The 11,850-nt window shown below is 42.1% G+C and overlaps 2 protein-coding genes across 3 annotated transcripts in view; one reads left to right on the top strand and one right to left on the bottom strand.

Annotated features, from left to right (window-relative positions):
* Positions 1-1,217, bottom strand: part of Ctps2 (CTP synthase 2) — a 94,759-nt gene extending 93,542 nt beyond the window's left edge. For both annotated transcript variants that reach the window (XM_015488058.2, XM_015488057.2), the window contains exon 1: positions 1,061-1,217. The gene's annotated coding sequence lies outside the window, so the exon portion shown is untranslated. The remainder of the gene's footprint in view (positions 1-1,060) is intronic.
* Positions 1,218-10,397: 9,180 nt separating this feature from the next.
* Syap1 (synapse associated protein 1) overlaps positions 10,398-11,850 on the top strand; it is a 30,231-nt gene continuing 28,778 nt past the window's right edge. Inside the window, exon 1 of the mRNA XM_015488060.2 lies at positions 10,398-10,732. Within this exon, the coding sequence (XP_015343546.1) occupies positions 10,540-10,732 (193 nt within the window). The 5' untranslated portion in view covers positions 10,398-10,539. The remainder of the gene's footprint in view (positions 10,733-11,850) is intronic.

Raw genomic sequence — 11,850 nt, forward strand, 5'->3', positions numbered from 1 at the left:
AAAAAAAAAAAAAAAAAAAAAAAAAAATCCCAAAAGGAAAATTAAAATATGTTAGGCTGGGGTTGTGGCTCAGTGGTAGAGCATTTGCCTAGCACATGTGAGGCACTGGGTTCAATCCTCAGCACCATACACAAAACAATAAAGAATTGTGTCCATCTACAACTAAAAATATTTTTTAAAAAAAGAAAATATGTCCTAAGGAATTTTTATTTTTCTTCTGTTGTCTGATGCAAATGTTTAACAAGTCAAATATCTTGATTTTCTTTGAGTACCATCATTTTCCCTTGAGTGTGTGCAGAGGCCATCTGCTCTTGTAATTTTACCAGTACAACAAAGTACTTCCTTAATGGTATTATTTGTGTAGTCGTGGCAGGCAAATGGGCAATTCCTTGAGACTGCTAATATGAAATTACAACTGCCAAAAAAAGAGAAACTAACAAAAGTTAATAACTATACATCTCATTTTTTTGTTACAATTCACACATTTTTTTAAAGTACTTGGAAATTAAGCATAAATGCATTCAGGTGGAAACAATTTCAGTTACCCATCCATTATTTGTATCTCTTCCTCAAAGAAATGCCCATTCTGATTTTGTACCTTCCTCTGCTTATCTTTCAAAACAAACTATCTTAACAGCTACCGCACTTAAGACTAATCTCACTTCAGAGCTATGAGTTTCATTTGAAATAGCTATTGGTCAGCTGAACTAAGATATACTTGTTCCATCCCAAATGTCCTCCCTAAATCCCTGGGCCTGCCTTACTCTACCATGGTATGGTCACATTCAGAATCACTACATTTCTTCCTACTAATCTGATCTATATATTTATAGCCTAAATGATTCTCAATCCAAACCCAGAATTCTCTTGTAGATCCCAAATGTAATTGATATTCATATCTTTCCACTTTTATTGCTCCATATCTTACTTATCCCACTATTGATCTATAGTCAGACAAACTAGATTCACTTACATCTATGATCCTAAACAAATTCTTTAACTTTTCAAAACCTTATATTCCTCAATTCATGCAATATACAGGGCTAAAGACAGTAGCTACCTTAGAGAGCTGTGCAAGAATTTACAAACAGGGTGCCTAAGGGCAAAATGGCGTCCAGCTGTTATTCTTCACATCCACCTATTTATTGATTCCATCAGTGAGCTCACAAGTGTTTATTGAACACTTATTTCATGCTTGATGTGTTCCCAGGTCCTAGGGATGAGGGATGAACAAAAAGTCAAGGTTCTGCCCTCTTGGAGTTTACTTTTCTTGTGAGATTAAGGGGCAAGTAAACTGTCATACTGTTCAAATGACTTCCTGTTTGTTAAAGTCAGCAAAAATCAAAGTGTGCCATGAAAGTAATGGTCAAGAAAACTGGAAGACAATCATGTGAAGTCACAAGATGCCAGATAATTTTTCATATAAGAAAATGCTTATTTTATGTGGAAAAAATGCAGGTATAAAATTGAATAAAAATATCTCAAATATGCTTTTTAAAATTAAGATAAGTCAGGCATGGTAGCACATGCCTGTAAGTCCCACCACGCAGGAGGATTGCAAGTTCCAGGCTAGATTGGGAAATTTAGTTAGACCCTGTCTCAAAATAAAATAAAAAGGGCTGGGGATGTAGCTCAGGTACAGTACACCATGGGTTCAATCCTCAGTACCTCAAAAAGGAAAGAACAACAGGGGGAGGGGGAGGGGGAAGGGGAGAGACAGAGAAAATAAATAAATAAATAAAAGCACTGGGGATATAACTCAGTGGTAGAGAGACCCTAGGTTCAATTCCCAGTACCAAATAAATAAATTTTTATATATATATATATACACACACATAAAATTAAGATCAAAGTCGTAACTGTCAAGATCTTAATTTGATAGAAAATAATACACCATGTTCCTGTGTAATTCTACATCATGTACAACCAGACAAACAAGAAGTTATACTCCATTTATGTATGATGGGTCAAAATGCATTCTGTCATGTCTAACTAATTAGAACAAATTAAAAATTTTTTAAAATACACCATGTTAAATTTTAATATATTTAGGTGATTGGGTTTTAGACAATTATTAGTTTTCAGTATTTCAAAAACACAAGATTCCCTTTTAAGGTACAAGAGTCCTTTTTGAAAAACATAACTTAATAGTAAAAGGTGGGCCTAATTCTACCTCATCTCAACAAACAAGTAAGTTTGAAAGAAGTTTTAAAACTGCAAGGTAGGCTGTTTGAAATCACTTCCTCCAATAAGGATGATTTCTGGTATGAAGATCCAAGTTTTTCATTTACTCAAATGTGGTGAACAGAACCAAATGTTTATAAAATAGGAAATAGAACAGTGTTAGCAGAGCTGCCTGATAAAAATACTACACAGTAAGTCAGGTTAGTAATTTAAAATTTTCTAGTAGCCACGTTTAAAAAATAAAGAGAGGGCTGGGGTTGTGGCTCAGTGGTAGAGCACTTGCCTGGCATGTGTGAGGCACTGGGTTCAATCCTTAGCATCACATAAAAATAAATAAATAAAATACAGATATTGTGTCCATCTACAACTAAAAAAATATATTTTAAAAAATAAAGAGAAATGAGGTTAATTTTAATAACATATCTAACTCAATGTATTCACAATTATAATTAATAAAATAATTCAGGTGTAAGATTGTTCCTTTTTTGTTTTGTTTGGCAGCACTGGGGATCCAATCCAATGGTGCTTTATTACTGAGCTACAATTCTGACCCTTTCTTTATTTTTTTGAGACAGGGTCACATTAAGTTGCCAGGTCTGGCCTGGAACTTGCAATCCTCCTGCCTCAGCCTCCCCAGTCACTGGGCTTACAAGCCAGCACCACGGCGCCCCTCATGTTACCACCTTTTACTAATCAGGTGCTTTTACTTAAGCATATCTCTATTCAGATTTGCCAACTTTCAGGTGTTCAATGGCCACATGTGGCCAGTGACTCCTACATTAGATCAGAAAAGCAAAGAGCAACTAAAAGCACCCAGAGGCACCAAGGTACACCTTCTCAATAACCGCCATTTACAAACCAATGTAAGTCAAACACAACAGAGTACTTTCTGAAAGAGCCCATTTTATGAAGTTCAAAATTTACAGGCAAAACTAAGCCAAGAACAGCAATCAAAACAGTTCGGGGGTGGGAAGGTGGAGTTACTGGAAAGGGGCACAAGGGAACTTTCTGGGGTGATATAAATGGTCTTAAGTCTATGATGGGTGGTAGTTAATGGATGTATAATTTGTCAGTCCCATCGATCTGCAGACTTAAAACGTGGCATTTTATTGTATATAAACTATGCATTGATTTTTGTTGTTTAATTTTTCCCAAAAAAGCTATTTTGTAGCAATAGCGTAGTTCTGCACTCTGAGCAGTAACCAGCTAATACACCAGGAATGCGAGGGTCGTTGTTTAACGGAGGCAGTAGGGCCAGGAGGGAACAGAAAGACCTTGTTCCTTAAGCTGATCACCAGCCTCGCCGGATTCCCGCGCGGGGCTTCACTTACGCCAACGCCATCTCGGCGCTCTGGGGGGGGGCAGGGATTGAACCCAGGGGCACTTAACCACTGAGCCACACCCTAGCCTTTTTGTATTTCTTGTTGAGAAGGTCTCACTGAGTCACGTAGTGCCTGGATAAATTGCTGAGGCAGGCTCTGAATTCACAATCCTCTTGCCTCAGTCTCCCAAGCAGCTGGGAATACAGGTGTGCCCCCCACGCTGGCTTCTTTTTTTAAAAAAATCAGATTGAGGGTCCAGTACAATGTCATGTGGGTAGTAGTCCATGAATAGATACCTACTGAATGAGGACACATCTTTATCATGTACAATTCAGTCAATCTGCCCCCCCCATTTTTTTCCATCACTGGGAATTGAACCCAGGGGCACTCTGTCATTGAGCTACATCCCCAGCCCAGGCCTCGAGAGTCTCTGGTATTACAGGTGAGTGCCATTGTACCTGATCAATCTGCTCTTTCTTTTTTTTCACCCTAACCAAGGGTTTTACCACTGAGCCACATCCCCAGCCCCTCAATATGCACTCTTATCAAAATTTTTTTTTTCTGTTTATGTTTTTCATGAGCAGACGCTCATGAACTGTGCCCTGTGCCCAGGTCATAGTTAAATTTCCAAACTCCAGATGCAATATTTACCATAATAGCCCCCTTCCTTTGTATTTGCAAAATATGTTTCATCCACTAGCCTCATAGAATAATAGAATAAGATAACTGGATCAGGTCCTGTATCCCGTGATGAAGAGTCTGGCTGTGGGGCCAGACATTTGATATTGATGCCCCTGGCTTTGCTACTCATATTAACTAATTGTCTTTGGTCAAGACCTTTCCATCACTGGGAATTGAACCCAGGGGCACTCTATCATTGAGCTACATCCCCAGCCCGGGCCTCGAGAGTCTCTGGTATTACAGGTGAGTGTAATACCAGAGCCTCGGGTTCCTCATTCCAAAAAGGGTAAACGGAAAGTGAAGTTCTGAAATGTGCAAGGGAACCTTACAAACACCCCAGGTGTAAAGTATTATTATCCACATCAATCCCTTTAAAAGCATCCCTTCCACTCTGCCCTCTGTAAGAAGACTTGTTTCATTAACAAGCTTCTCTGTGCTTCCAGCCTTTTTACAAGGTAATCTTATTTTATTCTCCCCCACTGGGGCAGGATTGGGGGGAGACCTGGGGTCTTCTGCAAGGATACCCTGCTAAGTGATGTCTCTGCTTATTTTCCCAAAAGAACTCAGTATCCCAAGCTCCTCCTGTTTCTTCCATAACACTACTCTTTAATCTGTGGCGGGGAAAGATCTGCTTAGCTTAGAAATTCATTAGCTNCAACTAAGACTTTACAGAGTGACTTTTTTTTTTAAAAGGGTTTGTAGGATGGTTGGTACTAGGAAGGGACCTGGAAGGTTGTTTAGGCGAACACAAAACTGTAAACAAACCTCTGAAGGAGAAAGACTAACTGAATAGAAAGAGTTGAAGTAAACCAAAGATTCAGGATAGTCGTAAAATTTTTAATTACCAGTGTGAGACACTAGCGCGACAAGTTACACCTAGTGGAGTTTAGACATTATAATTGTGAGTTGGGGGGCGAGGTGGGGGTGCATGCCTGTAATCCCAGCAACTCTCAGAGGTTGAAGTAGGGAGGCTGAGGCAAGAGGATCAAATTCCAGGCTAGTCTGAACAACTCATCAAGACCCTGTCTAGGGGCTGGGGATGTGGCTCAAGTGGTAGCACGCTTGTCTGGCATGCGTGCGGCCCGGGTTCGATCCTCAGCACCACATACCAACAAAGATGTTGTGTCTGCCAATAACTAAAAAAATAAATAAATAAATAAATATGTTTTTAAAAAAAAAAAAAAAAAGACCCTGTCTAGAAATGAACTTTAAATAGGACTTGACATATACTTAAGTGGTAGAGACCTGACCTACTTGCAAGCCCCTGGGTTCTATCCCCAGCAAGGGCACAACAGGAATAATAATTGTGTAGTGCTGTCCAGTTATAATTTTGCAACATATCTATATCTATCAGTAGATAAAGATCTGATTGGTAAGACCAGAGTTTGCTGGTGGAGTCCAGTAGGGCAAGAGGAAGGTGCAGAAGTGGACAGTGCTAGAAGGATGCAATTGTAGTAATGGATGACCGGTCTAGTCCTAGAGGACAGGAACTGAAACCAGCAGAGAACTGATAGGCTGAGAGAAAGGAAAGAGAAAGGCCCAAAGAGAGTACTAGAGGACTGGCCAGTTGGCAGCAGTGTGATATTGGAGGCAAAGATTTCAAAGCTGAAGCAATTCAGGAGCTAGTTGCGGTAGCACAGACCTGTAGTCCCAGCAATTCAGGAGGCTCCCAAGTTCCAAACCAGCCTCAGCATTTGAGCAAGACCCTGTCTCCCCCATACACACTGGGAATTGAAGTCAGGGGCACTCAACCACTGAGCCACATCCTAGCCCTATTTTGTATTTTATTTAGAGACGGTCTCACTGACTTGCTTAGCGCCTCACTAAATTGCTGAAGCTCACTTTGAACTCTCGATCCTCCAGTCTCAGTCGCCCGAGCTGCTGGGATTATAGGCGTGTGCCGCCACGCCTGACTGCAAGACCCTGTCTTTAAATATAGATAGAGAGAGAGATAGAGATAGATAGATAGATAGATAGATAAATGGGGCTGGGGATGTAGCTCAGTGGTAAAGCGCCCATGGGTTCAATCCCTGGTACCAAAAGATATAAAAAGGCTGGGCACTGTGGCACATGCCTGTAATCCCAGCAGCTCAGGAGGCTGAGACAGTAGCATTGGGAGTTCAAAGCCAGCCTCAGCAATTTAGCGAGGTACTAAGCAACTTGTGAGATCCTGTGTCTAAATAAAATAAAAAATAGGGCTGGGGAGCTCAGTGATTGAGTGCCCCTGGTTTCAATCCCTGGTACAAAAAAAAAAAAAAAAAATTACACACACACACAAAGCAATTCCAGAAGATGAAACAAAGAGATGGCTGCTGAAATGGAATAGAAAAGTGAGATGGGGATGCCAGGACTGGGTCTAGTGCCTGGAGGCCCTCTTTTTGAACATGGTGGAAGGGGGCAGAAGGATGGTGAACAGAGCTTACTCCATTGAGACCAAGGAACTTCAGGGGAATGTGGGGGAGTGTCCCCGAAGCTGACAGATGACTGCAACTAAGAAGGTTGCCTGGTGCCGGGGGAGGGTTGCTAATGCCTGTAATCCCTGTGGCTTGGGAGGCTGAGTCAGGAAGATCACCAGTTCAAAGCCAGCCTAAGCAAAAAGTAAGGCCCTAAGCAACTCAGTGAGACCCTGTCTAGTATGCTGTTTTTAAGTCCTTTGGGTATAGACGAAGGAGTGGGATAGCTGGGTCAAATGGTGGTTCCATTCCCAATTTTCCAAGAAATCTCCATACTGAAAAGCTAATGAATTTCTAAGCTAAGCAGATCTTTCCCCGCCACAGATTAAAGAGTAGTGTTATGGAAGAAACAGGAGGAGCTTGGGATACTGAGTTCTTTTGGGAAAATAAGCAGAGACATCACTTAGCAGGGTATCCTTGCAGAAGACCCCAGGTCTCCCCCCAATCCTGCCCCAGTGGGGGAGAATAAAATAAGATTACCTTGTAAAAAGGCTGGAAGCACAGAGAAGCTTGTTAATGAAACAAGTCTTCTTACAGAGGGCAGAGTGGAAGGGATGCTTTTAAAGGGATTGATGTGGATAATAATACTTTACACCTGGGGTGTTTGTAAGGTTCCCTTGCACATTTCAGAACTTCACTTTCCGTTTACCCTTTTTGGAATGAGGAACCCGAGGCTCTGGTATTACACTCACCTGTAATACCAGAGACTCTCGAGGCCCGGGCTGGGGATGTAGCTCAATGATAGAGTGCCCCTGGGTTCAATTCCCAGTGATGGAAAGGTCTTGACCAAAGACAATTAGTTAATATGAGTAGCAAAGCCAGGGGCATCAATATCAAATGTCTGGCCCCACAGCCAGACTCTTCATCACGGGATACAGGACCTGATCCAGTTATCTTATTCTATTATTCTATGAGGCTAGTGGATGAAACATATTTTGCAAATACAAAGGAAGGGGGCTATTATGGTAAATATTGCATCTGGAGTTTGGAAATTTAACTATGACCTGGGCACAGGGCACAGTTCATGAGCGTCTGCTCATGAAAAACATAAACAGAAAAAAAAAATTTTGATAAGAGTGCATATTGAGGGGCTGGGGATGTGGCTCAGTGGTAAAACCCTTGGTTAGGGTGAAAAAAAAGAAAGAGCAGATTGATCAGGTACAATGGCACTCACCTGTAATACCAGAGACTCTCGAGGCCTGGGCTGGGGATGTAGCTCAATGACAGAGTGCCCCTGGGTTCAATTCCCAGTGATGGAAAAAAATGGGGGGGGCAGATTGACTGAATTGTACATGATAAAGATGTGTCCTCATTCAGTAGGTATCTATTCATGGACTACTACCCACATGACATTGTACTGGACCCTCAATCTGATTTTTTTAAAAAAAGAAGCCAGCGTGGGGGGCACACCTGTATTCCCAGCTGCTTGGGAGACTGAGGCAAGAGGATTGTGAATTCAGAGCCTGCCTCAGCAATTTATCCAGGCACTACGTGACTCAGTGAGACCTTCTCAACAAGAAATACAAAAAGGCTAGGGTGTGGCTCAGTGGTTAAGTGCCCCTGGGTTCAATCCCCTGTACCCCCCCCCAAAAAAAGCCATACACACACACACACATATGCATATACACATACACACATTTACCATTGAATTATACACTTTTAAACATGTCAGTAAAGCTGAGACGGGGAAAAAAACAGGTCAGGCTTGTTAAGATAAAGTCCTGAACCTGAATAAAATGTAAATATAGTTCAGTTTGGAATCATTGGCAACCATCCAGAATAGATTGCTGGAGTTGTTTGTGTGTGTATGTATATATGTGTGTGTGTGTGTGTGTGTGTGTATATATATATATATATATATATATATATATATATGTAATAGACATAATCATCCAGCGTCAATAATTACCAACACATGGCCAGAGTTGTCTAATCTATTACCTGTCCATTTGCCCCCAATTTACCCCCATCTTGTATTAATTTGAAGCAAATTCCATACATGGTATCATTTCTTTGGTCAATTCCTCAGTACAGTACAGTTTATATTTAAAATATAAAACTTTAAGAACATACATATATAATACCATCACCACTTTTTTTTTTGTACTGGGGATTGAACTTAGGGGCATTTAACACATCTTGGTCCTTTTATTTTTTATTTTAAGACAGGGTCTATGGGGCTGCGGTTGTGGCTCAGCGGTAGAGCGCTCGCCTTGCACTTATAAGGCGCTGGGTTCGATCCTCAGCACCACATAAAAATAAATAAATAAAACTTTTTTTAAAAAAAAGACAGGGTCTAAGTTGCTGAGGACCTCTCCAAGTTGTAGAGGGGCTGGCCTTGAATTTGTCATCCTCCCCCAGCCTCTGGAGTAGATGGGATTACAGGTGTGCTCCACTAAAACTTTTCAAATTTTCACAATTCCTTAATTTCACAATTATTCAGTGTCCAAATTTCCAATTATAAGCATCATAATTTTTTTCAAAGTTTCTGCTGAATTAGGATCCTAATAAAATGCACAAGTAGCCTCTTTTCTCCCTGTGTTCTAGGGACAAACGAGGCAAGGCACCAAAGACAGCAGGAACAGTTTTATTTGGCTGCAGCCAGGTTCAGAGGGCATAGCTTTTGCTGTAATCAATTAATCCCCTGAACCCCGAGTTCAGGTAGTTTTATACCCAGCATGTAAAGGGAGGGGCTCAAGTTCACAGTCTGCAGAAGCAGCAGCTTTCTCTTTCACTGTTTTGAGCAAGTTAACCCTTCAAGGACAACACCTGGGAAGGGGAGAGCTTCTTCTTCCTTTCTTTCCTCCCCCTGCCAGCTGTTACCATGGAGTCCAATTGCTAACTTATCTTAAAAATGTAGACATCTCTGTGAAGCCCAGCTCAAGGCCAGAGGCCTTGTTTGCACAGTTCTACAAAGTACTATACTAGATACGTTTGTGAAAACTAGTAAGGGGTGTCCAGCACCTGGAGTGCTGGTATCTTCTTGGCCAGTGGCCAAATAAAACAGGGCTACAGGAAAATAGGAAGTTTATCTACATTAAACTCTTTTGCAGAGACTCTTGCTGGCAGTCCTAAAATCAGCCATGGTGCAGATTTCTGGAGAAGCCCAGTTAAGACTTTTCTGTGGAGAAAGGGGGTGCCACTTCACCTGTAAATTGGATTTAGAAGACTTGAGTTAGCATAGTAATGCCCCAATTCATTCTACTATCTTTTATTCCCATTTGCCATGCGACCAATGCGTGGTACATCATGTACCATCAAAAGAATGAGAAGTTATACTCCATATATGTATAATATGTGAAAATACATTCTACTACCACGTATAACTGCTTAGAAAAAATAAAATAAAAAAATCTTTGAAAAGCTAAAAAAGAAGAAGCAGCAGCAGCCGCAGCCTTGGGTTAGTTTTGACTTGGGCTCAGTGGAGGTTAATTTCCGCGCTCGGGGGTGGGGGGGGCAGGTCTAGCTGGACCTAAAAAGGTGAGGCTATGTCACCAGCCCAGCTCTTAGAGGCAATCATAAAATGAAACTAGGTATGAATGTGACAAAAAAGCTGTCCAAACACTCAGGTAAATCACCTACAAATCTGGGAAGGAGGGAAAGGGGCGGAGTGGGGCTGAGCTTCTGGGGAAAGCCCTTTGTCCTTTTTCCACGCTTGCAACCAACCAATCTGTCACAATCGCTGCGGAGGGGGCGGGGTGGAGCCTTTGGACGGAAATGAGGCATGCGCGTCCACCGGTAGCGTCCTCACAGAAGGGGGTAGATGGTAGATGGGCGGCACCAGCGTCTCTGCTACTTCCGGCCATTTCCCACGGAGTCTCGCAGAGTCGAGTAGCTACTAGGCAGTTCCCACAGGGGTCTAGGGGGATCCGGACTGCGGCGGCGGCCCGGCGGGCGGGATGTTCCGAGGGCTGAGTAGTTGGTTTGGCTTTCAGCAGCCGGCGGCGGTGGACGAGCCATCCCAAGGAGACGGGCAGTCAGCAGGAGACAGTCCACCTGAGCAGCCCTCGGAGACGGTGGCAGAGTCCACCGAGGAAGAGCAGCACTCTGCGGAGGACCAAGAGTTCCTCCACCAGGCCAGAGGCCTCAGCAGTGAGTCTCTCGCGATCCGGGATTGAAAGGGGGTGGGGGGTGTCCCTGGATTGCGAGCCAGGCTGGCTGGCAGGAGCGGGGGCCTGGGAGGAAGGTGGACTTGCGGATCAGTCCTCTAGAGATGAGAGATTGGTGAGAATCTGAGCAAAGCCAAAGTTTCGTCTAGCAGTCAAATCCTGTCCCTGAAGTTCCTGGTGACATGCCATCCTGAATTTTTTTTTTTTTTAATCACACTTTTCTTTTACTTAGTTTTTTTGTTGTTGTTGTTGTTGTTTGTTGTAGGTTTTTTGGCTGTGCTTGGCATCGAACATAGATCTGTCCTTGTGCAAGCTAGGCAAGCACTCTACCACTGAGCTGCAACTCCAGCTCTCTGCAAAGTTTTTTTTTTTTTTAATTTTATTTATTTTATTCATTTTAGTTGTTGACAAACCTTTACTTTTTATTTATATATGGTGCTGAGAATGGAATCCATTGCCTCTCACATTCAAGGCAAGTGCTCTACCAGTGAGCCACAACCCCAGCCCCTCTGCAAAGTTTTTTAATCATTGGCAGCAGGGCCACAGTGGGTCTGGTCCCATTTGTCTTCAGGTTTTACAAATAATCTGCTTTGTTCAACAGGTCACGTTTCACCTTTACCCAATCACCCCACAGTGGGCTGGAGTCCTTGGAAAAAATGCTTTTTTGCCCTTAGGGTAGAACGTGTTATCTCAAGTAAATAGATAGTTCCTGAATTCCTCAGTCCTGGTTGGTCATCTTGAGTGCAATAGGACCTTTTTCTTGATGTGGAAAAAGAGCCGTCAATTGTCAAATTACTTAGATGTTTTATGAACCATGTCTCATTTCATCTGTTAACCTGTTAAGTCCCCAGTTTTCAATTCTTTGAACACAGATGTTCAAATACTATTTTGAAGTTACCATAAGTGATATGTTTGTTTCTCAATTTAAGTTTTTACAGGTGATCCACATCTGGGATGGTGGGACAAAATGGGTTTAACATCCTCGTGATTTGGGGGAACAAGCCTGAGCTACTGGATTGAAGTTATGCTGATAGTAAATGGTAGAGGTGGTATTTTAATCTGTCTAATTTCAAAGCGGTGCTTTTTTTTTTTTTTTTTTTT

This window comes from Marmota marmota, unplaced genomic scaffold (genome assembly GCF_001458135.2).
Source record: "Marmota marmota marmota unplaced genomic scaffold, marMar, whole genome shotgun sequence".
In the NCBI taxonomy this organism is placed as follows: Eukaryota; Metazoa; Chordata; class Mammalia; order Rodentia; family Sciuridae; genus Marmota; species Marmota marmota.